A 27,042-nucleotide genomic window follows, 5' to 3' on the forward strand; every position below is an offset into this window, starting at 1 on the left:
GACAGCGGCAGGCTGTGGCCCAGGGCGAGAGGGGGGCTGAGGTTGAAAGGGGGGGCGAGGGGCGGTCAGGGCTGGGATGAGCGCCCCCAGAGCACGCCGCCGGCAGCCGTGCGGGAAGCTCCGGGCCCGTAAGGCGGACACGCAAAGCCCCCCGCTCCGCTCGCTCGGCCTCTCTGAGGTAAAAAGAAGGAAAGACCCAGAACGTTATCGGGCCCGCCGGCTCTCAACCCGTGCGCATGCGTCTTGCAGCACTTCCGCCTTCCCTGCGATTCCGTTATCGCGCGAGACTACGCTATTGTCGCGTCACGTGGGTGCGTGTCGAAGATGGCGGCTGCTGGCGGAGGGGGGAGTCGCAGTGCAGCAGTTAAGACGGGCCAGATAATGGAGACAGGGAGCGGCGGCAGCGGCGCCACGGAGGAGCCGCTGGGAGGCTGCTCAGACACTGTGCTGCCGGGGTTCAGGGATGCCGACTCCTTCGTCAAGGTACGTGAGGGAGCCGCCGCAGACTACGACTCCCAGCGTGCCCTGCGGCGCACCGCCCCTCCCCTCAGCGGGGCCTGCTGGGGACTGTAGTTCCGGCTCGCGGCCTCGGCTTCCGCTGGGAAGCTGTCGAGACTGCATTTCCCAGCATTCTCTGGGCCCGCCGCGGTGGCGTTTGGGCGGCCGAGAGCAAGGCGGAGTGTTGCATGCCGGGCGTTGTAGTGTGGGCCTCGCGCCCCTGTTGCCGCGGGGCCTGGGAGCAGTGACCCTGGGCCTATCTCCTCCTGCCCAGGGCTGGTCGCCATGGGATGTGTGGCGCTTGAGCGAGCCGGCGTGGGCACCGCGTGGGGGTGCGGCACAGCTGCTCCAGCGCCTGGAGCTGGGGGGAGGGGATGCTGCCCCCCCATGCGGCCTGCGCCCTCTCTGCCCCCCGCCCAGCACGAGACGCCAGAGCTCGCCACTGCAGCCTCCCAGCGCCAGGGCGCCCAGGCTTTCACGCCTCTCGCCCCGGGGGAGTCGGGGGACGAGCTGCATCTCGTTGGCATGAAGTGAGTCAGTCTTTTCAGCTCTGTTAAATGGAGAGGTGTAGGCTATGGGACCCGAAACTAGAGGTATAGAAGTAGCTTTGCCTCTCCTGGAATTGACACCTCCTCATCTATTGTTGGGAGTGGACCCCATCCACCCTGATCAAATTGGCCCTGTCAACACTGGCTCTCCACTTGTGCGGTAAGTCCCTTCTCTTCATGTGTCGTTATATAATGCCTGCATCTGTAATTTTTCACTCCATGCATCTGAAGAAGTGGCTTTTTTACCCACGAAAGCTTATGCCCAAATAAATCTGTTAGTCTTTAAGGTGTCACCGGACTCCTTGTTGTTTTTGTGGATACAGACTAACATGGCTACCCCCCTCCCTGCCCCCGAAACTAGGACCTGTTGTCTCCATGGGCACTGGAGGCATTCTCCTTTTTTCCTAATTTCATGCAGTCTTCCTATTCCTGGCAAGTTGTCAGCATAACCCCTCAAATGAGTTAGGGCATTCCCTGCAGTGGAGTCTGGAGAACTAGAATCATGGTGGTGAGATAAATTGAAGCTAAACAGCCGGTACTAGCTCATGCATGGGCCCTGGTAGCAAAAGCAGCCCTAAATTTAGTTATCTGTTATCTTAACAGGGAAAAAATTCAGAGGAAACCCACAGATTTGGCAACACTGAAGTGGTGAAAAGAAAAGGAGTACTTGTGGCACCTTAGAGACTAACCAATTTATTTGAGCATAAGCTTTCATGAGCTACAGCTCACTTCATCAGCTGCATACTGTGGAAAGTGTAGAAGATCTTTTTATACACACAAAGCATGAAAAGATACCTCCTCCCACCCCACTCTCCTGCTGGTAATAGCTTATCTAAAGTGATCACTCTCCTTACAATGTGTATGATGATCAAGTTGGGCCATTTCCAGCACAAATTCAGGTTTTCTCCCCCACACACACACAAACCCACTCTCCTGTTGGTAATAGCTTATCTAAAGTGACCCCTCTCCTTACAATGTGTATGATAATCAAGGTGGGCCATTTCCAGCACAAATCCAGGGTTTAACAAGAACGTCTGGGGGGTCGGAAAAAACAAGGGGAAATAGGTTACCTTGCATAATGACTTAGCCACTCCCAGTCTCTATTCAAGCCTGAGTTAATTGTATCCAATTTGCAAATGAATTCCAATTCAGCAGTCTCTCCCTGGAGTCTGGATTTGAAGTTTTTTTGTTGTAATATCGCAACTTTCATGTCTGTAATCACGTGACCAGAGAGATTGAAGTGTTCTCCGACTGGTTTATGAATGTTATAATTCTTGACATCTGATTTGTGTCCATTTATTCTTTTACGTAGAGACTGTCCAGTTTGACCAATGTAAATGGCAGAGGGGCATTGCTGGCACATATCACATTGGTGGATGTGCAGGTGAACGAGCCTCTGATAGTGTGGCTGATGTTATTAGGCCCTGTGATGGTGTCCCCTGAATAGATATGTGGGCAGAGCTGGCAACGGGCTTTGTTGCAAGGATAGGTTCCTGGGTTAGTGGTTCTGTTTTGTGGTATGTGGTTGTTGGTGAGTATTTGCTTCAGGTTGGGGGGCTGTCTGTAGGCTAGGACTGGCCTGTCTCCCAAGATTTGTGAGAGTGTTGGGTCATCCTTCAGGATAGGTTGTAGATCCTTAAGAATGCGTTGGAGGGGTTTTAGTTGGGGGCTGAAGGTGACGGCTAGTGGCGTTCTGTTATTTTCTTTGTTAGGCCTGTCCTGTAGTAGGTAACTTCTGGGAACTCTTCTGGCTCTATCAGTCTGTTTCTTCACTTCCGCAGGTGGGTATTGTAGTTGTAAGAAAGCTTGATAGAGATCTTGTAGGTGTTTGTCTCTGTCCGAGGGGTTGGAGCAAATGCGGTTGTATCGCAGAGCTTGGCTGTAGACGATGGATCGTGTGGTGTGGTCAGGGTGAAAGCTGGAGGCATGTAGGTTGGAATAGCGGAAAGTAGGTTTCCGGTATAGGGTGGTGTTTATGTGACCATCGTTTATTAGCACTATAGTGTCCAGGAAGTAGATCTCTTGCGTGGACTGGACCAGGCTGAGGTTGATGGTGGGATGGAAATTGTTGAAATCATGGTGGAATTCCTCAAGGGCTTCTTTTCCATGGGTCCAGATGATGATGTCATCAATATAGCGCAAGTAGAGTAGAGGCATTAGGGAACGAGAGCTGAGGAAGCGTTGTTCTAAGTCGGCCATAAAAATGTTGGCATACTGTGGGTCCATGCAGGTACCCATAGCAGTGCCGCTGATTTGAAGGTATACATTGTCCCCAAATGTAAAATAGTTATGGGTAAGGACAAAGTCACAAAGTTCAGCCACCAGGTTAGCCGTGACATTATCAGGGATAGTGTTCTTGACGGCTTGTAGTCCATCTTTTCTACACTTTCCACAGTATGCATCCGGTGAAGTGAGCTGTAGCTCAGGAAAGCTTATGCTCAAATAAATTGGTTAGTCTCTAAGGTGCCACAAGTACTCCTTTTCTTTTTGTGAATACAGACTAACATGGCTGTTACTCTGAAAACTGAAGTGGTGGGATTCTCTATTCTTAAATTTTCATCAGGGTAGGTGCAAGAGAAGCAGCCTCCTTTGTTATGCTCTCCCTACTGCAAGAAGAGTTTTCAATATGCGTTTAGCAGCTAGGTCTTGATTTTTGGGATATAGATGGACGTTTATATGGGACTGTTAATTCAAGCATGACAAAGCATTCTGCGGACTGATTTACAAACCACAGTATTGCCATCTCTACAAACTTAATTCCTACACATTCCCTCACCTAGGGACCTTTTCGTAGGCCTGGTCTACACTACAGAGTTAGGTTGATGTAAGCTGCCTTGCTTCGACCTAACGATGGAAGTGTCTACACTTAAAATTTCGCTCCTGCCAACTTAACAACTCCATCTCCATGAGCGGCATAGAATCAAAAATCAATGTAGTTAGGTCGACGCAGTGTCAGTCTAGACATGACGTTACTTGCATAGACGGTTACTGGCTTTCAGGAACCTTCCCACAATGCCCCACACTGACAGTAAAATCCATACAAGTGTTCCTGGTGAGGACACACACCACTGATGCAAGGAGCAAAGTGTAGACACGCATAAACGATGCAATTACTGCTGTGGCTGTATGCGGATGTAAGTTAAGTGGACTTAATTTTATAGTGTGGACATGGCTCTAGAGAGACAGCATTTCCTAGTTCTGAAGTTGGAGCTAGTGTGCCCGTAATATTTCCATTAAACCAAAACATCTTCAGTTTAAGGTTTTTCTTTTTTTTTTTTAGTATTAGTTTCATTAACTCAGAATGAAATGGTTGTAAACTCTCGTTTAAAAAGGCCTAGTTGTGTCTTGGTTTAGGAATAGTAATGTAATGCAAAGAATGGGATTACTGTGTGCTCATCTGGCAGTGTCAGAAAAATAAATTGTGGAATTATATTTTAATGATCTGATGCTTTTTAACAGCATGCACTTGGCACTGTGGTGGCTGCTACTAAGGCATCTAATGGGCTCCCTCAGCCTGGAGATGAATATGACTTCTATCGCAGTTTTCCTGGATTTCGGGCATACTGTGAAACGCAAGGTGACAGGCTGCTTCACTGGTAAGGACATTCTGGCTTCCTTGTGTCAGTGGTGAAAACCTAGTGATAGGGTACAGAGTGAGGGGCAGAGAATTCTCTTCTTTGCAAATTTCAAAATAAAACAATATATGAACATTTTTTTATTAGGTATATTTCAGCTGTTTTTTAAAAATGTGTGTCAGCTGCTTTTCTGATACATGAAATTTAAATGGTAATGATAAAAATTGAGTCATTGAATTTACCACTGTAAAGTAGCTGTAACAATTTAGATGAAGAACTGAGCAGGTGAGGGCTGATGGAAAAGTGACTTCCTAACCAGATGGCACAATCTAAGTTCCATAGACCCAGTGGAAATGAATAGCACTTTCTCAGAGCTTCTCATGTTCAAGGCTCTTACAACAGTATCTAAAGGGTCTGTATTTGATTTTGCAAACCTTAAAGTAGCCAGAGCTCAGAAAGAATCTTAATACATAGGTCCAGTCTTTAGCATACCTGCTTTTGATGTCATTTAAAGAGTAACTGGACTATTCTCTTGTTAGTATGAGCAAGGTGATGCAGTATCATGGCTGTCGCAGTCACATCAAGGATCGCAGCAAAGCAACAGAGCTGGAAGATAAATTTGATTTGCTGGTTGACTCCAATGATGTAATTCTTGAAAGAGTGGTGAGTAAACTTTCCCTGTATTTTTTCGCTTGTAACCATTCAACGGATCACTCTTTCTACAGGAATTGCTACATATTTAGCAATTACACTTTGTTCCTCGCTCTCAGACCTCTTTCATTTTAAACATTTATTCCCTTATGGGCACTATTTCTTAGGTATCTCTTGTTTTTTAAAAAAAAAATTTACAGCCCATTGGGAGGCCATTTTTCTGAGGTGTCTGTCGCTTTTCTATATTTCAGGTCACAGCAGTCGGTTGGAACTGAGCCTGTAAAGACGAGAATGATTACTTGTATGACAGCAGCACCTAAAGACTTCAACTGAGATAGGGACCCATTGTATTAGGTGCTGTACATACACATAAGCTGTCCCTTGGCTGAAGAGCTTGCAGTCTAAATAGAATAGACAACAGGTGGAAGGGATAGCAGAGACACAGAAAGGTGACATGATTTCCCCTAGGTCACACAGCAGAAGGAATGGAAACCAGGGCTCCAACTGTTCCTGAAAACCAGAGACAGTCGATCAAACGTTTCCATTGCAAACAAGGAAGAGAAGGCTGCCTGTGTGGGTGCCAGAGCAGATGTATCATGTACTACCCCAGGAGAGCAAGGGAGATGGAATAATTACCCCAGCCATAAAGAAAACAGGCTGGCAACTGATTAAACTGACATGCAGCTGAGAGCAGAGATCTTAGTACCACTCACATTCAAAAGTAGTCTCTTAAACCGGTCATTTAAATCAGTCCTTCCAGGGCCCCAATAATGGCACATTGGGCTTTGGTGCTGTAGCCTCCAATAGCTTTATTCTCTACTGCCTGGAACCTCATACAGTCATTTACGATTGTGCAAAGTGAGTGTGAAACATGCCTAAGAAAGGCCATGTGATCTGGAGTTGAGAATCTGGAGCTCCAGGTTCTGTTCCTGGCTCTGCCATTGACCTGTGGTGTGACCTTGCTCAAGTCACATCACCTCTCTGGGCTTCAGCTTTCCTTCCAAACCTTTCTCTATTTAGACTGTCAGCTCTTTGGGTCAGGGACTGTCTTACTATTTCCCTGTACTGTGCCTAGCATGATATGTCCCTGATCTCAGTTAGGGCCTCTAGATGGTGCCATAATGCTCTTATGGCCTTGGTTACTTATCATGCTGTGCCAAGCAAATTAGACGCAAGACTAACTCTGTATTGGCCCATCTCAAAACTGGGCAGAGTGGAGGATAAGATGTGAGAGGAGAGTGTAGGACTAGGATGATCTGCACATGAATATCTCTGAAGAAACTCTCCTTTGATTCCTTGGCAATTGTTTCTCCTAATCCTTAACATTAGAATTTCATACCTAGCCTTTGGCCACTCTTTCCCTTTACAAAATTCAGAGTTGATGAGCATGGAAGCAGCTGCATATTTCTCTCCTTTCAGTCAGGCTAGACTGCCAAGTACAGGATGTTTCATACAGTTTTGCTTAAGCTTCTTTTCCCGAATTTCAGGGTATTTTACTGGATGAAGCAGCAGGAGTGAACAAGAACCAGCAGCCTATCCTCCCTGCAGGGATGCAGCTTCCAAAGACAATAGTTTCCAGCTGGAACCGTAAGGTGAGACTTCTACAGTCAGCTGATTTTAATTATCTTGAGCTTTTTGCTTAGGCTTGAGTTGTAGTGATGGTGGTTGGGCGTTCAGTAACCCAAAATCCTTTTAGATTTCTGGTTGTGCTGCTTCTCCCTTTACTCCAGATTCAGGATCCCTGGGTTTCTGCTATAGATTTCATGCACACAGATCTCTCTCTAACCTGAATTCAGGGCACCTTATTTAGATGCTGTTGTATGGACCTTAGATATTGTGCTCTTAATTTCAGGGGAGTTTTTCGTTACTGTTTCTGGAGTTTAATATTCAAATGCATATAGGGAAAGTCTTAATAGTATATCTCAAAATCCATTCAAATGTGTTTTTTAAACAGAGTGGAGAATCCCACAGAACAAAGTCTGAAACCTTCCGATTGCTACATGCCAAGAATATCACTCGACCACAGCTCAAATTTCGAGAGAAGATTGACAATTCCAACACTCCCTTTGTACCTAAGCTTTTTGTCAAACCCAACGCTCTGAAACCACTGCCTGAAGGTAAGAAGGCCAGGGCGAGAGGGCTTCATTTGCTTTGGGTAGCATATAATAATAATAATCTGAGCTAGGTGGTGGTGGTATTAGGGCTGTCAAGTGATTTAAAAAATTAATCACGATTAATCGCGCAATTTAAAAAATTACGATTAATCGCCCTGCTAAACAATAATAGAATTCCATTTATTTACATATTTTTGGATGTTTTCTACATTTTCAAATGTATTGATTTCAATTACAACAGAATACAAAGTATACAGTGCTCACTTTACATTTATTTTTGATTACAAGTATTTGCACTGTAAAAAAAAAAAAAAAAAGAAATATTGTTTTTCAATTCACCAATACAAGTATTATAGTGTAGTCTCTTTATCATGAAAGTTGAACATACAAATGTAGAATTATATATAAAAAAAACTGCATTCAAAAATAAAACAATCTAAAATTTTAGAGCCTGCAAGTGCATTCAGTCCTATTTCTTGTTCAAACGGGTTCTGCTCAATAACAGTACAAAGCAGTGCGGACCGACACATGTTCATTTTCATCCTCTGAGTCAGATGTCACCAGCAGAAGGTTGATTTTCTCTTTTGGTGGTTCGGGCTCTGTAGTTTCTGCATCGATGTATTGCTCTTTTAAATTTCTGAAAGCATGCTCCACACCTCATCCCTCTGATTTTGAAAGGCACTTAAGATTCTTAAACCTTGGGTCGAGTACAGTAGCTATCTTTAGAAATCTCACATTGGTACTTTCTTTGCGCTTTGTCAAATCTGTAGTGAAAGTGTTCTTAAAATGAACATGTGCTGGTTCACCATTGGAGACTGCTATAACACAAAATATATGGCAGAATGCAGGTAAAACAGAGCAGGGGACATACAATTCTCCCCTGTCACAAATTTAACTAACACTTTTTTTTTTAATGAGTGTCATCAGCATGGAAGCATGTCCTCTGGAATGGTGGCCGAAGCACGAAGGGGTATACGAATGTTTTTAGCATAACTGTCACATAAATACCTTGCAGTGTCGGCTACAGAAGTGCCATGCAAATGCCTGTTCTCGCTTTCTGGTGATGTAAATAAGAAGAGGGCTGCATTATCTCCTGTAAATGTAAACAAGCTTATTTGTCTTAGCGACTGGCTGAACAAGAAGTAGAACTGAGTGGACTTGTAGGCATTGAAGTGTTACATTGTTTTGGTTTTGAGTGCAGTTATGTACCAAAAAAATCTACCTTTGTAAGTTGCACTTTCACAACAAAAAGAAAAGGAGTACTTGTGGCACCTTAGAGACTAACCAATTTATTTGAGCATGAGCTTTCGTGAGCTACAGCTCACTTCATCGGATGCATACCGTGGAAACTGCAGTAGACATTATATACACACAGAGACCATGAAACAATACCCCCTCCCACCCCACTCTCCTGCTGGTAATAGCTTATCTAAAGTGATCATCAAGTTGGGCCATTTCCAGCACAAATCCAGGTTTTCTCACCCTCTGCCCCCGCACACACAAACTCACTCTCCTGCTGGTAATAGCCCATCCAAAGTGACCACTCTCTTCACAATGTGTATGATAATCAAGGTGGGCCATTTCCTGCACAAATCCAGGTTCTCTCACCCCCCTCCAAAAACCACACACACAAACTCAATCTCCTGCTGGTAATAGCTTATCCAAAGTGACCGCTCTCCCTACAATGTGCATGATAATCAAGGTGGGCCATTTCCAGCATAAATCCAGGTTTTCTCACCCCCCCACCCCCATACACACACAAACTCACTCTCCTGCTGGTAGTAGCTCATCCAAAGTGACCACTCTCCCTACAATGTGCATGGTAATCAAGGTGGGTCATTTCCAGCACAGATCCAGGCTCTCTCACCCCCCGCCCCCCAGGAACACACACACACACACACACAAACTCACTCTCCTGCTGGCAATAGCTCATCCAAACTGACCACTCTCCAAGTTTAACCAGAACGTCTGGGGGAGTGGGGGGGGGTAGGAAAAAGCAAGGGGAAATAGACTACCTTGCATAATGACTTAGCCACTCCCAGTCTCTATTTAAGCCTAAATTAATAGTATCCAATTTGCAAACTAATTCCAATTCAGCAGTTTCTCGCTGGAGTCTGGATTTGAAGTTTTTTTTGTTGTAAGATAGTGACCGATAATGTCAGTTAACCTGGTAACCAGCTAACCACAGCTAACCTGGTGGCTGAACTTTGTGACTTTGTCCTTACCCATAACTATTTTACATTTGGGGACAATGTATACCTTCAGATCAGCGGCACTGCTATGGGTACCCGCATGGCCCCACAGTATGCCAACATTTTTATGGCTGATTTAGAACAACGCTTCCTCAGCTCTCGTCCCCTAAAGCCCCTACTCTACTTGCGCTATATTGATGACATCATCATCTGGACCCATGGAAAAGAAGCCCTTGAGGAATTCCACCATGATTTCAACAATTTACATCCCACCATCAACCTCAGCCTGGTCCAGTCCACACAAGAGATCCACTTCCTGGACACTACAGTGCTAATAAACAATGGTCACATAAACACCACCCTATACTGGAAACCTACTGACCGCTATTCCTACCTGCATGCCTCCAGCTTTCACCCTGACCACACCACGCGATCCATCGTCTACAGCCAAGCTCTGTGATACAACCGCATTTGCTCCAACCCCTCGGACAGAGATAAACACCTACAAGATCTCTATCAAGCTTTCTTACAACTACAATACCCACCTGCGGAAGTGAAGAAACAGATTGATAGAGCCAGAAGAGTTCCCAGAAGTCACCTACTACAGGACAGGCCTAACAAAGAAAATAACAAAACGCCACTAGCCGTCACCTTCAGCCCCCAACTAAAACCCCTCCAACGCATTCTTAAGGATCTACAACCTATCCTGAAGGATGACCCAACACTCTTACAAATCTTGGGAGACAGGCCAGTCCTTGCCTACAGACAGCCCCCCAACCTGAAGCAAATACTCACCAACAACCACATACCACACAACAGAACCACTAGCCCAGGAACCAATCCTTGCAACAAAGCCTGTTGCCAACTGTGCCCACATATCTATTCGTGGGACACCATCACAGGGCCTAATAACATCAGCCACACTATCAGAGGCTCGTTCACCTGCACATCCACCAATGTGATATGTGCCAGCAATGCCCCTCTGCCATTTACATTGGTCAAACTGGACAGTCTCTACGTAAAAGAATAAATGGACACAAATCAGATGTCAAGAATTATAACATTCATAAACCAGTTGGAGAACACTTCAATCTCTCTGGTCACGCAATCACCGACATGAAGGTCACTATCTTACAATAAAAAAACTTCAAATCCAGACTCCAGCGAGAAACTGCTGAATTGGAATTCATTTACAAATTGGATACTATTAATTTAGGCTTAAATAGAGACTGGGAGTGGCTAAGTCATTATGCAAGGTAGCCTATTTCCCCTTGCTTTTTCCTACCCTCCCCCAGACGTTCTGGTTAAACTTGGATTTAAACTTGGAGAGTGGTCAGTTTGGATGAGCTATTGCCAGCAGGAGAGTGAGTTTATATGTGTGTGTTTCCGGGGGGGGTGAGAAAGCAGTTTCCACGGTATGCATCCGATGAAATGAGCTGTAGCTCACGAAAGCTCATGCTCAAATAAATTGGTTAGTCTCTAAGGTGCCACAAGTACTCCTTTTCTTTTTGCAAAGACAGACTAACACAGCTGTTACTCTGAAACTTTTCACAACAAAGAGATTGTACTACAGTACTTGTATGTGGTGAATTGAAAAATACTATTTCTTTTGTTTACAAATATTTTCACAGTAAAAATTATAATAATAATATACACTTTGGTTTAAATTACAACACCAAATACAATATATATGAAAATGTAGAAAAACATCTAAAATATTTAATACATTTCAATTGGTATTCTATTGTTTAACAGTGCGATTAAAACTGCGATTCATCGGGATTAATTTTTTTGAGTTAATCGCATGAGTTAAATGCAATTAATCGACAGCCCTACTTATTATTTTTATAATGGAATTCAAACAGAAACCATCCCTCACAAGCCAAAAGAAATCATTGAATCTTAAAAATGTGTACCTCAGGAGGAGACTAAAACCCTTTGGAAGTAGTAGGCATGCCATTATGATGATGATGATCTTATTACAGTCAAGTCTATATAAAATGTCTTGCTGTGGATGCACATGTAACAATCTGTAACACAGACTGTATTTTGCAGCTAATCCTGCTCCCGCTAAAATCAGGGATCAGGCTCTTACTGATGTCAAGAAGTACCAGGTCCTGCATAAATGCAGTTGAGCTTAGAAGAAATAATGGGATTTTTTATTAGTATAGTGAAAAAAAGATTAGATGTGAGCTTCTTTTCTTTGGCTTCCTTAGCCAAATAGTTGACACAAGGCAACCAAAAGCTTCAGTAGTTCTCAGACCCCCACCCCCGATAACTTCCCAAGTCTTTGTGATCTGTCATTCTGTTGTAGTTGAATCAGCATTTTTCCATTAAAATGCAGTTGCAGTTCTAGCTACTAACAGTTGATTTGACTTTTGTTTTATTATATTTCATCACTTTCTAATAGCACATATAATGGAGGTAGAGCTGCTAGTTGCCTTTCCATTGCAGAGCAGTGTTTGGCAGCCAGAATTATTCATCTTTGGGATGCTCATGCCATGTGATTAAATTTTAAAAATTTCTTGTTCTATTACCACCTCTTCAGCAGAGGTCTGGCAAAGTATTTATTGCTCATCTTACTTAATCTTTGCGGGGTGACATTTGTCCTTGTTATACCTCCTACTGAGTCATAAAATGAGGCACAGATAGAAATCTTGTATTTAAAAGCAGCAGGCCAGGAGCATTCAGGATTTTATAGTACTTAATGGGTTTTAGGTTAGGCATTGGGGAGAGAAACTTGAGTTAGGAATACACATTATTTGTACAGCTTTGTCTAATTTTTCCATCTTGGTCATTCAGCACTTGCAAAAAGCAGGCAGGAGCGAAAGGAGCGTCCTGAGGACTTGGATGTACCAGCTGCTCTGGCAGATTTCCTCCATCAACAGAGAACTCAGCAGACTGAACAAGACATGTAAGAAATTAAATCGGCAACAGGGTGCTGGAAATACAATAGATTTATATGCATTTTGTATGCAGTCTCTTTATGTATGTACCTGTCACATACAGCACCTCATGTGGTTCTTCTCTGTGTCTATGCACATGCATGCTGCATCACTTGTAGCTGCTTCCATATATGTTCATAATTTTTTAAACCGAGGCATAACAAATCTGCCCTGTGCTAAGATTTCTGGTCAATACTAGGCAAATTGCGGTGCTATCTCTCGGTAACTACTTCCTTTGGCTCAGTGAAGTTGATTGGAATGATGCATATTTCTTTTTTGTTATTTGCGCAGGTTTGCTCACCCTTACCAATATGAACTGGAACACTTTGTTCCACCAGATGAAACTCTCAAGAAACCACAACTCCAGGTTAGTGCCCAGATTAAATTAGTAATCAAATCTAGAAAAAATGTTGAAGTAGATGATGATCAGTTTGTGGTAGGCCCTGCTTGTAGCCTAGTTACAATTGGGGGGGGGGGAGCAGTTACAGCTGTGATAGCAGTGTTTAATTCAGAAACTTTTGGATATTGTGGGAGGAGAGCACTATGTCCCCACAAGGGGGTATCTAATAACTTGCTTTGTCAGATGTACAGGCCTGTTGAGGACGCACCCTGCCATTTTATCTCCACTTTGGATGAGTTGGTAGAACTGAATGAAAAGCTTGTAAGATGCAAAGAATTTGCTGTGGATTTGGAGGTGAGTATGTTGCTCTTTGTTTTAAATTACGTATGTTGAGTTAGCACTCAGCAGGTCATATTATAGTATTCTTCTTCTAGTTTTCATCATCTTTTGCTTTGTGTACCATATCCTTTTTATGTTGAGTTAGGTAATATGTCCCAGGTCTGATGTGGGAAGGCTGCTACATTTTATTATCCTGTATGGGATTTTGGCTGTCATTTTAATTTCTCAAACTTTATTCTATTGTAATAAGATTTATATTGAATTTAGACTGTTTTGAATTTTTCCTATGATCCTCTGGGTTATGTTGAGATCCCTGGAAAGGACCAATTTCAAAATTAATTTGGATGACGTATTAAGACAGCAGCAATGATTGCAAAGGCCTGAAATCTGTTCATGTCATTAACTTTTGCCTAGAGGAACCCTTCCTTCTTTTATTGTCATCTTTTCCTCTGCCTTTGGTTATTCTGTGTTTCATAGTACCACTCCTGCAGGGGCTCTGAGTTAACTTCTGTCCTTTGTCTGATAGCACCATTCCTACAGGAGTTTCCTGGGCTTGACATGTCTGATGCAGATTTCCACCCGGATGGAAGATTTCATTATTGACACCCTGGAGCTACGTAGTGACATGTACATTCTGAATGAGGCCTTCACGGACCCTGCTATTGTAAAGGTCAGTAGACGCTTCCAACCTATTCAGAATTACACCTGGTGAACTTAATTTTGGCTTAACTCTGTCTGTCTGAAAGCATGCTTTATCCTCCTGCCCTGGCCACTCCCTGCTTCCGGGGAAGGGTTGGGACAAGTGGGAGAGCCACGGTATGGGCCTGATCCAATACCCATTGAAATCATTGGAAAGATTCCCCTTGACTTCAGTGAGCACTGAATCAGCCTGTATGACCTCAGGCCATGATAAGATGCTAGTAACATCTAAGTCACTGTTGTGAGAGTGAGCACTGCTTAGTTGGCAATGGCCCAAAAATGAATCTGACCACCCATCAGGAGGTATTAGGCAGGACTGTATCCATCAGACTGTGCTGAACACAGACCAGGTACCATTTTGATTGTAGTTGATTGTAAGTGCTTTACTGACAAGTATGAAGACAAGGTCCCTGTCCCAAAGACCTTGCCCACTAGATAAAAATGTGTAAACACAGGAGGGAATGGATGGGGAGCACTATAAACAATGTGACTGAACAGTTAGCTGGCATCTTCTCAGCTCCAAAGCTCTTGAGTTTTACAATATATTTTGGGAGAGGGGAGAAATAAATTTTCAGTAGTCTACCAGTTGTCTTTTGAGAGGGCTGAGTGTGGAAACATGGTCTGGGTGAAACCAAGTACTTGCTGTTATGCCACTAGCAGCAAAAGGAGAAAGGCCAGGAAAGAGGTCTTGGTTTAGAAACATAACTTTCTAATTCTGGTTCTTCAACGCTTCAGGTCCCTAAAAGGAATTGGTTATCCTCTCGTCCCAAGTGCTATTCTACCATCTCACATTCTTGTTTCTGATGCATTTGATTGTGTTGCCTTGCAGGTCCTTCATGGTGCCGACTCAGATGTGGAGTGGCTACAGAAAGATTTTGGTCTGTACTTAGTGAACATGTTTGATACTCACCAGGCTGCCCGTCTCCTCAACCTTGGCAGGCACTCCCTGGACCACTTGCTAAAACTCTATTGCCATGTGGAAACTGACAAGCAGTATCAGCTGGCTGACTGGAGGATTCGGTAAAAGTTTTATCCTGACATTTTGGCGTTAGAGTTAAGAATCAAATTTGGGACTTGTTTGCATGTTAATGGGGGACCGTTTCACTTCTCAACCTACCCGCAACCACATAGCTCACTGGGATTTTTGGTTAATACGGTGGTGGTGGTGGTGAACTGGAATAAAAGGGACGGGCTTCAAAACAGAGCTGAAATGCATTAGCAGATTTGTGGAATTAGTATGCACAGCACCTGCCTACGGGTACGCTGTGCTTGGCTGTCTGTTTCAGCCCCTTACTTTGTTGAGCACTAAGCTCTCTCCAAATGCTGTAATATATCTGTTTTTTTAAAATCAGTGACACAAAAGACATTTGGAAGCTGACTTAACACAATAGGAACAGAGCATAACTACAGAGTAGTGTTACGACAAAAGCTGCCACCTTCTCTGCATTGCTCAGCCTAGCATTGTAAAGGTGTAGTTCTGTTGTAACAGATGCACCACTAAAAAATTCTAACTCCCAGACAAAAATGCTGTGTAAATGAGTACAGGGACTGAGTTTGAGAGCGATCTCTGCAGCGCCATCTCCCTGGCCCACGAAGAGCCCAGGTGTGGTACGTAGGCTGTGCAGGCACACAGTGGTAGCCACATTACTATACTAGGTACCCCCTGCCATCTGATTGAGTGGCTCCCCTGGGGATCCTGGTCTCCCAGATATAGACGAGGTCAGATGGAGAAAATCATCGTAATGGTGCCCACAAATGAGATTCTGGTGAGAGGAATCCTGGATTTGTTCTTGGGGGTGGACCTAGATGTAGCTTATCTTTACGTGCTGTGGCAGAGGGCACTGCAAGGATGATGGATGGGCTACTAAAACGTATTTGTGCAACAGTGATAGTTCTCTGCTTCCAGCCCTTTGCCAGAGGAAATGATCCAGTATGCCCGAGACGACACTCACTACCTGCTCTACATTTATGATAAAGTGAGAGAGGCACTGTGGGAAAGAGGAAACGGGCAGCCCACTCAGCTGCAGGTGGTCTGGCAGCGCAGCAGGGACATCTGCCTGAAGGTAAATCTTCACCTGGGGACCAATTATCTGAGTCAGAATACAGACTGTCTAGGATTGGAAGCACCCAAAGGTGTGCCTGGCCCATTCCCTACCTTCTGGCAGAATCCCTAATTTTCAGTATGTATATCTGGAAATAGGCTTACTCTCTCCCCATTCCCACCTAGTGTGGGCTTTTCCACTAGCTAAGGGACCTCTAGATCAGTGGTTCTCAACCAGGGCTCCAGGGCCCCCTGGGGGGCCACACGCAGGTTTCAGGGGGTCCGCCAATCAAGGCCAGTGTTAGACTTGCTAGGGTCCAGGGCAGAAAGCCGAAGCATGGGGCTGAAGCCTGGGACCCTGAGAACCAACATCCGGGGCTGGGGCTGAAGCCAAAGCCTGAGCAAAGTAGCTTCCCGGGGGGCCCAGGCAATTGCCCTGCTTGCTACCCCCTAATGCCAGCCCTGGCTTTTTTGTGCAGAAAACCAGTTATCGTGGACAAGTGGGCCATGGAGTTTATCTGGACAAGTGGGCCATATTGGGGGGGAGGGGAGGTGAGGTGTCTCAGAAAGAGAGGTTGAGAACCCCTGCTCTAGATATCCTAGACCTTTTGGTTGTCTTCAAAACCGGTGCTGCTGGTCCACATCAACCTGCAGGTGTTAAGGCTGAAACTTTTCAAGTGAGTCGATATTTACTCACATTTCTTTGGATATCCCTAATAAAAGCCTGAGATATTGGAGCACACTGTAACTTTAGTTTTCACTTGGCAGTGTATATTTGTCATAGTGAGACCAAGAGGTGGGTGGTTTTCTAATCTACCATGACTTAAAGATCTGGTATGTCTGTGGCTGCTCTTGGACTTGGAAACTTTCTTGCCTCGTGTATTCAAATTAAAATGAAAAAATGAGTGTGGCTGGAACTAAAACAGAAACAGTTGTCAGCCCCACATGCTTAAGGTAAAACCCTCAAGGGGTTCCTCAGTCCTGAATTCCTGAGCCGCTGTTGCAAACCATCCAGTCCTCTCTTGTGTGCTTAATTCTCTGTGCCAGAGAGAACACAGCCTGGGAAGTGCCCAAGGGAATCGGTACATGACTCTGTTTGATATCGATCCCCAATCTCTCTAATTCTTCCTGTTCAGAAATACATCAAACCCGTCTTCTCAGAGGACTCCTACCTTGAGCTCTACAGGAGGCAGAAAAAGCATCTCAACACACAGCAGCTAACAGCTTTTAAATTGCTATTTGCCTGGAGGGACAAGATGGCACGCCAAGAGGATGAGAGTACAGGGTAGGAAGTTGTTCATTAGACACAGTTTGAAATGGATCTCTGCGGAGCAATACAGCTCGTTGAATGGATCTCTGCAGAGCGGTACAGCTCGTTGAAAGAAACACTGGGTCTGCTGAGAGGGGTTGATTTGGGTGCTTCCTGTGTATCTAAGACACTGTCCAGTGAAAGGCGCAGTACTTCAGTGGCACCACTTCCTCCCATCTGTTCCTCTGACCCCCTACATCTCAGATCAGAAATCACATTGGTGGGGGGGTTGCCTCGATGGTTTTCTAGATCAGTCCTGATTTATTTCTCCTTAACTGACCCCAATGCTTAAAAACTTGGGTCCGGTGCAGAATGATACATGGGGTCGTCATCCCCCCATGAAATTTCTCTTTAAACAGGTTTGATTAACATTAACACAATTACCATGATATCAGTGCTCCTGCTCTTTATGTTGCAGGTACGTGCTACCAAACCATATGCTACTGAAGATAGCAGAGGAGCTGCCCAAGTATGTATTCGTGCCTTCTGTTTTTTGTCTGTTTTTGTACAACTCTGAATGTCATTTCCTTGTCCTCCAAGTTGATCCCAGGTCCATCAGCCAGATGGGCTATCCTCTTACGTGTGTGTTTGTTTTACTTACTGCTGCAGTTAGCTTGTTGCTCCCAGTAATTAGCATTGCTTTTACCTTTAGTTCTTCAGAGCAGAGAAATTCAGTGCACAGAAGAATTAAGATGCTAAGCTCTTCTAGCATAAGCCAGATATCTTTATACATGTGTCTTTATGTCAGGAATACACAGCCTACTAATGCAAAACTTGGGCTCACTGCTGCCAGTCATTGCATCTCCCTTCTTTTTGAGCTCTCCACCAGTACGCTAGGAGGAAATTAATTTCACTAACACCTAGGTATTGATTTAGTTTTCAAAGGAAAATGTATAGGTGCCAGACCACTCTCATGTCACCCACAACATTCTCCTGTAAACAAGATTTTTTTGGAGGACTTGGTATTTTCCATCCCACATAAAACTGCATCTGTGATTTCAAAACCCTTTACACTCCTGCTATAAGAAAAATATAAATTGGATAAGGAGAGAAATTAAAGCTGGATGCAGAAAGAACACGGGGGTGCTGAGCTAATGGGCTTTCCTTATGTGCCCAAACGTAGTACGGACACATTTGTAGTTGTACTGGATAAACAGTGATGGCTAATCTGATTTGCCTTATTCAGTGAAGCGAGGGCCTCTGATTACATGTGGTTGACTCTTCTTTGCATGTGGATGTTTGATTTATCAGCTGAGAATACAGCAAACTGGTTTTTTTCGTTATGTCTTTAGAGAACCCCAGGGCATCATTGCTTGTTGCAACCCGATCCCACCACTAGTCCGCCAACAGATCAACGAAATGCATCTCCTCATCCAACAGGCCCGAGAGATGCCTCTGCTCAAGGTACAAAGATCTTCTACCAACACATAACAAAACCCAAAAGATGTGGACTTATTGTGGAATATCTCTTGCACCTTGTCCTCCAGAGGTTCCTGTTGATCTCATAAGTATTAAAATCTAGAAATAGTCTACATGCAAGGCTATAGTACAAGACTGCTGCCGGGGTTGCCGTTTGTGTGTGAGACAGTAACCTCACTTTGAAGCCTGAGTACTGCACAGTATGCTATAATACAGACAGAAGCACTGCCTGTAGGCATTTCTTCCTACCCCCGTAATGAAATCTCACTGCAGACTTCAAAGCAGTTCGGGCCCTTAAGGGAACTTGAGGAGTAACCAGGTAGAAATATTCACTATTGAGCAAAGCAATCAACTTAGAGGTTTCTGGGTATAACCCTATTCTGCCTTTATACACACATCACATTTACCTACAAAGGGAATAAGAGCTTGTTGGATGCACATAAGAAATCACCAGTGACAAATCCCACACAACTGGCAAAGCAGAAACATACACGCAACCTAGAGGCTTGGAATGAGGTTTAATATAGGTCAGCACACTTCTGCTGTTACTACAGTGGAGTGCATTCTCCTACAGTGAAATTAAGCCATTCGTGAGCACAAACACAGCCCTGCTATGTGAACAGCTTCGTAATTTTACCTATCCTCACACAGACACACACCCCTGGGAGGGAAATGTAGAACTGTTCTTCTGCTAGCTGCATTGAAAATATTGATAAGAGGAAGCTTGTGTCTGCTCAGCTAGATGCTTCAAAGTTAACCATTAGTAATTCTCTTATTTATTTTTTCTCCTCTTAGTCTGAAACTGCAACCACGGTGAAGAAGAAAGGGTCTCTGCCCAACCCAGAGGTACTATCTGTATCTGCTTGGCGTGCTAATGTGTTAAACCCTAAACTCGTAGAAACTGCCATAGCAGAGGTCCGTATCTTGAAGCATGAAGACTGTAATTTTATTCTAACTAGTCCACTAACTAGTTCTTTTTCCATTTGACAAACATGTCCCTCTGTTAACCCAGTTTTATCCTTGTGCTATAATGCTTGTAAAAGTACCAGTCATGAGTCAATATTTTAAAAGCTCCAAACAAGACTATAGTAAATAAGTCTTCCATCAGTAACCACTACAGTTGCTGGACAAAGTTTTGTGTATGTTTGTTATAATCTGTATTGACTGATTTTTAAGAAGGAACATTTCAGATGAATTACTACAGCTGTCCCAGTTATCTACCTTGTGTCTACGAAGTAAAGCATTCTTGCTAGCCAGTAGCCATTTGCACAGCCATCCCTTTGGAGTCAGATTCACTGTGCAATTGCAGATGAGCTATATTAGAAATACTTAGCCTTAGAATATCACCCATACATTTTAATTGTGATTAGCATGTCATTTTCCACTCTGTAAATTCCCCTAAAACATCTCGGAGCAAGGTTCTGTATTGATCACATATGTAATTTGAATTTGTTTGCAGAGGCTGGAGAATCATTTGTTTGGACCTCATGACAATTCTCGTGTTCCTCTGGATGATATTCAGAACCTCTCAGCCTTAGGTAATTTGGGAAGGATGGGAGCCAGCCTCTGACTTCTGCTAATATGGAAAAAATTCAAGTAGTTTTTTTTTTTTCTTTGACACCTTAAAATAAGCATATCACCTTCAGTGGAAGCTCATTTGTGGAGCCAGGGAGATCACAGCAGAACACAAATCCAGTAGGAATGGAGTGTTCAAAACCAGAAACTTTTTCCTTTCTCTGCAGAACCGGCACCAGTTCTGGAATGTGGGAGCCTCTTTTCGGACAGCGATGGGGAGATGGACAGCACAAGGGTATTACCTAATTCCACATGTCTTGTTGCTACTGCAACCATCAGTATATTCAGTGTAAGCTCCAGTAATATGAAGGGGTTGGCCTTAGGGTAGCTGCAGAGGAATAGGATATTCATGGAGATACTGCTGTGCTCCCTGTCAGGTGTTCAGCAAGTAGGAAGCTGGCAAGTGGATTAGCTCTTCTTACAGTTCCAGAGTCACTGCCCTTACTGGGCCTTTAGGTGAATTAGGAAATGATATGGTGATAAGCCGAGGAGCCCAGAAATACAACTGAAAATTCACCTACTACTAAAACAAGCAGCAGGTGTGAAATGGGTACTGTTACAGAACAGAACTTTCTGGGCTTGTCAAGTAGAGAAGTAAAATTCAGCACTGCCTCAGTTCCCTATCTCACTTCCCTCCATCTCTCTCCTCCTCCTCCCCCCCCCCCCCCCCCCACACAAGTAAGCAAAGCCTAGTTGATGATGTATCAGCTTTAGCACTAGGGGATGTCGTAAATGTCTTTTGGCTTTTACTAACCCTACTAGCCCTTAAAAGCCTCAGGTCACACATCATGTGTTCCAAACAATGCTGGAGCTATTCTCTATATACAGTCTGTATGTAACTTATGTATTTTATATGCTAATGGTTTTTCTGCATTCCTTAAGGAGCCTGATGTGGATGAAGGGAATGAGAAGAACTTAACAGTAGCACAGCAGAAGGCTCAACGCATAATGGAGTCCTTTGAAAATCCGTTCAGAATGGTAAAGGGCACTGTATATATTTTGTAATGGCAGCTGGTAAACTGAGCAATGTAGTAGGTCCCATAAGAGCAGGAATTTTCACAAGGCAGGGTTAGTAGAGCCTAGCATGACAGCTACTGCTCATTTATTGGAATCACAGGGTTATATGCTAGATGTATTTTGCAAGGAAAATCATGGGATTTGGTTTTGAAACTTGTACAGAAATGGATGTTAGGGAGGCACTTCAACAGGTTAAAAAAATCATGTTTTTTAAAACTCTTAACTTTTGTTAGATACCTTCAATTAAAACCATTTTTTAAATCTAGTTTTTCATCTTTGACTGTATTTTACATCTCTCAGCTTGAAGATGAAAATAAACTAGTTGGTTCGCTCTTGGTTTTGAATCTTTCATTTCTGGTTTGCCATGTCTTAAAATGTATTTTATCAGTGTGTTTGGACTTGCAAACTGGAGGATAATGTTATCAAAAAGTGTTCCCATTGGATTTACTTTTAATAGAAATATTTCTATTGGCCTCAAGTTTTGTAATTTTGGACGGGGTAAGCTGACGTTCTTTTGAACCATTAACTTTCCGTAGGATTGATGTTAAATTTGACCTTTTTTTCAGTTAGCACCTACTAAGTGTGCATCTCAGCTGTCTGTGACTTCCACTGTAATTTATGCTGTCTGCACCCTGTAGCATGCTGTATTTTAAAGACATTTTTCTTTTCCTTTTTCTAGTACCTGCCTTCAGAACAGAACCCTGCCCACATCTCACAATCAGCAAAGTTTGACCCATCATCAAAAATTTATGAAGTGAGTGTCTACTGGCCAAATTTTCTGAAAACTGCTCAGCTCCTTGTGAAAGAACCAGGTGACAACAAATGAATTCCGGGTTTCTTTTGGAAGTTTCTGAGGGGCATGAGATTACTTGGATTTATTTTTTTCCGTTTTGCTTCCCTTTCATCTCAGAAAAGGGGAGACATTTTCAGACTTCTATAGCATTCCTCTTCTCCAAAGAACAAGGGAAATGCCCACTCATATCTCCCACATTGCAAAACATTGAATTAAAAGGAGACACCATACCTGGCCTGGATCCTTTGGTGCTAATTCATGTGGCTCAAGACTCTCTACAAAATAAAAAAAGTCATCTCCAGTGTAGTCAAATTTGGTGTTCTGTAGTCCAAAATGAATGCTGGTGCAGGTCTGTAAACTCCTCCCCCATTCTGTCTGACTTCACAGTGAGTGATCCTGGCTAATTTTCTTTTGATGTAGATCAGCAATCGGTGGAAGTTGGTGAGTCAGGCACAACTGCAGAAGGAGGCAAAAGAAGAAGCCAAAAAGAAAGCAGTACAGCAGAGAGGTAACACCCACTTTTTTTGGACTGAGACTGAGGAGAGGGCTGGGGGAGGAAGGTGGATCTTCCAAACCCCTGATTGTCCCTTTCCCTGTAACACCACTATCCAGGCCCTGCATCTTAACTACAGCCTTTTCAACCAAGACACTCTGAGCAAGAGTCCTTTCAGAGCCAGTCAAACAAATTTTAGCTGATTTGAGTGGTTTGCAGTGAATGACATGAGGTCTTCCTCTCTCTTCCTTCCTTACCAGCAGTACACCCATAGGACTCCTTACCTTTACAGGGAGCAAAAGATCAGGACTGGAAGTCAGGTGCAGATCTGATTGCTTGGTAGTTCAGAGTACTTCCATTAAAACTACCATCATCATAACCCATAGGTTTTAACTAGAAAGTCTCCTTTCAGCATGGCAGGCCACCACTTTCCTCTGTCTGATCCTTGTATATTTGTAATGGGCTAAAACATACTGCTGTTTGAAACTGAGGGACTGATATAGTCAGTAGAACAAGGCCCACTGTAGACTAGTGCTTTGAAACTTCCACACGCAGAGCTCTCCCAGTGTGTTTCTGTGCTAACATGCAGTATCCCTTTTGTTTGTGTATTAGCCATTCACTGACCAGAGACTGCAAATAGTGCTTAACTGAATGTATTCCAGGCTGAATTCTCTAAATTCACTTCCTCTGTAACCCCTGCCACAAAGAATGCAGGTATCCAGTTTTTAAAGGCTGGCACGTTAATCTGCACAGCTATTACCAAAAAACCCTTAACTCTTCACATTTTTGTTAAGCACCTTCTCTACCTGAGGAATAAGACTTTGTCAGAACAGTGATTAGTCAGTCATCTTGGGGTTACCCAAAACCTTTTCTAGGGAGTCAACCCTGCAGGATGCCTTAGTTTGCTGATTGATGACCTCAATTATTCAGCAGGTGGGAGTGTTTCAGGAAGAGGTGGCTAGAGAGAGCTAGGGTGGAGTGAGAGTTGAAATAAACCATTCCCCACCACCCAACAGACTACTGAGGAATTGGCCAGATGGCTTCCCCATAATCTAGATATGGTATGGTCCTGTCCTATCATGACCCCTTTTTAGGTCAAGAGTTTTCTGATGAATGAGGTTCACATCATGAAGATTGTCTATATGTGGCATCTGGGGTAAGAGGATTGCCATTGCAAAGCAAGCTCCTCATTCTTTCTTGAGAGCGATTTTGCATGTCTCTTGGGTGAATCTCATGCGCTGTTTTGTTCTTTTCACAGCCGCTCGTGAACAGGTGCAGAAGGAGTGCAAAGCAACAGCAGAAAATATTGTCTCAGTCCGTCAGCAAGCTGTGGTATGTAAAAATGTTTGAGTGTGAAGGACAAAACAGGTTTTAGAGTAGGACAAAACAAGTATCTCTAAAGCTATCCCTTTAGCCTTCACAAATATAAACTCTCTGCCCTCAATCCAGGGCACTTAACATCTCTCGGGCCCTCTGAATCTATGGATGGAATCTTTCCTGTGCTTCTGACCATGTACACAGCAACAGGCCTTGTTTCAGACCTCAACGAATCTGTGCTGGGCCTTGCCCTACTCCAGTTTCAACTCTCCTCTATCCTGGAGAATACTTGCCATTGCCTTATCTCTGTCTTCCTCTTTCTCGGTTCCCCCTGAAATGTGTACATAGAGCAACAACAGCTTCAGGCCTCTAGTCTTGTGATTGTCAGATTTCTAATCTGAGAAGTCTCTGCTATGGGAGCAAGGCAGCTTAGACCTTGGATCCCAGAACAGAAACAACATTTCCCTCAAACCCCATTATGATATCCATGGCAGCTGCCTTCTGAGCCCAGTGTGACCAGGCAGAGAGGTTATTGCATTTCCTTCCTGGGGTGTGTTGCTTTTACAGCAGGAACAGGCCAGCAAGAAGAGGGAGAGAATCACCAGTGAACCAGGAACAGAGACACCAAAACAAGAGAAGAAACGGCCAAAAGCCTCCCAGCAGCCAGAGGAGCAGGAAATGCCAAAGCAGTTCACCCCCTTTGATTACAGCAAGTCTAACTTCAAAGTGTTCTCTGGTAAGAACTGGACTCCCCACCTACGAGGCTGCAGGCTGTGGAGACTATTGCCTGGCTGAGCCATAGAAAGGCTGTGTGGGTTCGTAGAGCTCTGTGATGTCCAAACAGTAATGTCTTTGCCCTGTACTAATGGAAGAATTGGGAACGATTTAAAGGAATCAGCCTGGTGAAGTGGATTGCTCACCATCCATCCATGTAATTAGAAAACCAGTTGAAATGTTCTTGGAATTACCAAAGGCAGTGACTCCTTTTCCTGCACAATAGAGTAATGTATTTCATTAAACCCTGCAGCAGTAGAAAATAGGAGAGACTTGAATCAGGTGTAATGAGGATCCATTTAAAAGCTTATTCTCTCCTCAGCAGTACACTCTGTTTCATAGTGAGGGAAAGACAGCGCTGTATATTTCATTACAGCCAAAGAGCACTTGCTATTGGTGTGAATTTACTGTTCATTTAAAAGAACCTTTCTAATAGCAATTATTCTCCACTCCGTGTCTGTCTCAGGAAACGGCAAATCCAAGCAGTCATCCCAGTTTGATCCAGCCAAGCAGGCCCACACAGGCAAGGTAAGGGAACACTCGGAAATGAGGAACAGAAATAAAGGTGATACAAGGTGGCCCTAGACATGCCAAACCTCCCCTAATAGCCACTTGATGCTGAGATGAGACTTTCAATCAATAATCCATAAGGCTTGTTACAAGCCCTCTTCCAATGTGCATCCTCTTCCTGCCACTCTGACTGATGTGCAGATGGTACCCACAAGCTTCTCTTTCAGATCATTAAAACTATGTGTAGAGTTTAACAGGTAATCAGTTTACATGTGACACTGTGGGAAATGCAGCTTCCTGTGCAGCTACTTCAATGCCAGTCCAGACTTGTTCTACAGAGAGAGAGAGAGAGATGAGATGCAGAATAAAGTGAAGCACAGTGGTGGGGATGAATCAGAGAAGAAAAGGGGATAGGTCCTGTTCAGGATCCCTCTCTACTAACCTCTCAAATTGTAGAAATTTAATCTCAATGGAATCTGTAGACAGAAATGTCAAGCAGAAGCTCCTAGTCAGGAATGCTCATTTCAGGTGAATGAGAGAATATGTTGTACTCCAAAACTCACAACTTAAATGAGCAAAAAGTGTTCCTTGAAGGTATGGTAGACAAGACAGGGTTGGAGACAAGTAGAAGTATCACGTGAAATATATTTTGTTGGGTCATTTTTCCTTTCATATAGAAATTCTCTGGAGCCAACAAACTTCAACACCCAGCTGGAAATAAAAGCATGTCCTACCTGGCTGGGAAAAGTGATCGGTATGTAGTTGAACGGTTCTCTGCAAAGTGATGGAGTGTTCCCCACTCAAGTCCCCTGGAGTCATAGGCAAAGCCATTATTATACTAGTCCACACAGCAGTATCTGGACACGCTTAGCATGAGAGCTGCACAACACCTACAGGTGTCCATTGACATCAGCCTCAGAGAAATCTAGTCCAAGATTAATGTGAATAAAGACAACCATAGCAGAGGGTCTGAAATCCTGAGCTCACAGTGGTGCTAGCCTTATAGGAGATGCAGCCCTGGACCAAAGGTCAGGCTGTGTGGAGGGAGCACACGTCTAACCAGCAAGTTAGAAAGGAAAGCAATGGTGTCGGCTCATGTGAGAATTCCGTAGAGGCTAATTCCCAAGATACTTAGTTTGCCGTTCCCAGGCATAACTCTTCTGGGAGAGGGGGGCAGCATTGTGGCCCATAAATCCCCTGTAGCTGCAGAAGAGCAACATTACTTTGATTCTCTGTTGAGGTGGGGATAGCGCGAGAGGTTGTTTCACCACCTCTCAATACAGCCTTGCAAACATTTCATAGGCTTTAAATCGTGAGTGAACTTCGAACCAAAGCTATTTTAAATTCTTTCTGTAACTGTTTTTGCAGGGGCTCCAGGCACAGCTGGCCAAAAAGATAGTGTTTGTAAGAGATCCTGTGGGAACTGCCAATGAACAAAGTCTCTGTCAAGTGTGGAAGGGCAAATATCAATCACTGCTGCAGTTTTTTGTACAGAAATCTTTTAAAAATAATTAAAACGCTTTTTCCAAAGGGGAAAACCAATTTTAATTGTTTTGTCTTTGGCCTTTATTATATTTACACTTTCAAAAATGGTTGGAAAATGTATTTGGTGTCCTCAAATGCTGAGTTAGGCTGAACCTGGAAGAGCAGAATTCGACATGTCAGTTGGATGTAGGATTAACCTGGTTCGTATTTCCAAAGCCAGCACAGAAATCAAGAGATTCAACAAATGTGCAAATATTTGTGACTTGAACTAGGTATAGGGGAATAAATCCGAAACAAATGTAACAGCAAAGGAACTAGAGCCAGACTGTCCCTATGAGGCCAAACTGCCTGTTTGTTTTGCAAGCAACGGTAATGTAGAAAATGCATTTGCTTCCCAAGCAGTAATAA

General features: G+C 43.8%; 1 protein-coding gene across 4 annotated transcripts; it reads left to right on the top strand.

Annotated features, from left to right (window-relative positions):
* The first annotated feature begins 303 nt into the window (after positions 1-303).
* On the top strand, positions 304-27,042 carry EXOSC10 (exosome component 10). 4 transcript variants are annotated; one of them, XM_073317130.1, is made up of 25 exons: positions 304-483; positions 4,506-4,642; positions 5,161-5,284; positions 6,760-6,864; positions 7,227-7,389; positions 12,381-12,492; positions 12,815-12,890; positions 13,107-13,217; positions 13,729-13,872; positions 14,731-14,921; positions 15,808-15,964; positions 17,079-17,227; positions 17,670-17,720; positions 18,544-18,655; positions 19,466-19,516; positions 20,130-20,208; positions 20,413-20,534; positions 21,128-21,223; positions 21,942-22,016; positions 22,476-22,563; positions 23,807-23,880; positions 24,433-24,601; positions 25,106-25,167; positions 25,827-25,903; positions 26,518-27,042. In XM_073317130.1, exons 1-25 carry the CDS (start codon positions 325-327, stop codon positions 26,546-26,548), a joined length of 2,715 nt encoding a protein of 904 aa, XP_073173231.1. In that variant the 5' UTR covers positions 304-324; the 3' UTR covers positions 26,549-27,042. The 4 variants fall into 4 exon arrangements, with proteins under 4 accessions (XP_073173231.1, XP_073173233.1, XP_073173232.1 ...); XM_073317131.1 differs by lacking the exon at positions 304-483 and adding an exon at positions 549-1,028; XM_073317133.1 differs by lacking the exon at positions 304-483 and adding an exon at positions 1,041-1,206.

Source organism: Lepidochelys kempii, chromosome 18 (genome assembly GCF_965140285.1).
Source record: "Lepidochelys kempii isolate rLepKem1 chromosome 18, rLepKem1.hap1, whole genome shotgun sequence".
Lineage (NCBI taxonomy): Eukaryota > Metazoa > Chordata > Testudines > Cheloniidae > Lepidochelys > Lepidochelys kempii.

Coding starts and splice junctions, on each gene's coding strand:
- EXOSC10 (XM_073317130.1), top strand. CDS start 325: ATGGCGGCTGCTGGCGGAGGGGGGAGTCGCAGTGCAGCAGTTAAGACG. Junction 5,285..6,759: donor ATGTAATTCTTGAAAGAGTG/GTGAGTAAACTT, acceptor CCCGAATTTCAG/GGTATTTTACTGGATGAAGC. Junction 24,602..25,105: donor TAACTTCAAAGTGTTCTCTG/GTAAGAACTGGA, acceptor TGTCTGTCTCAG/GAAACGGCAAATCCAAGCAG.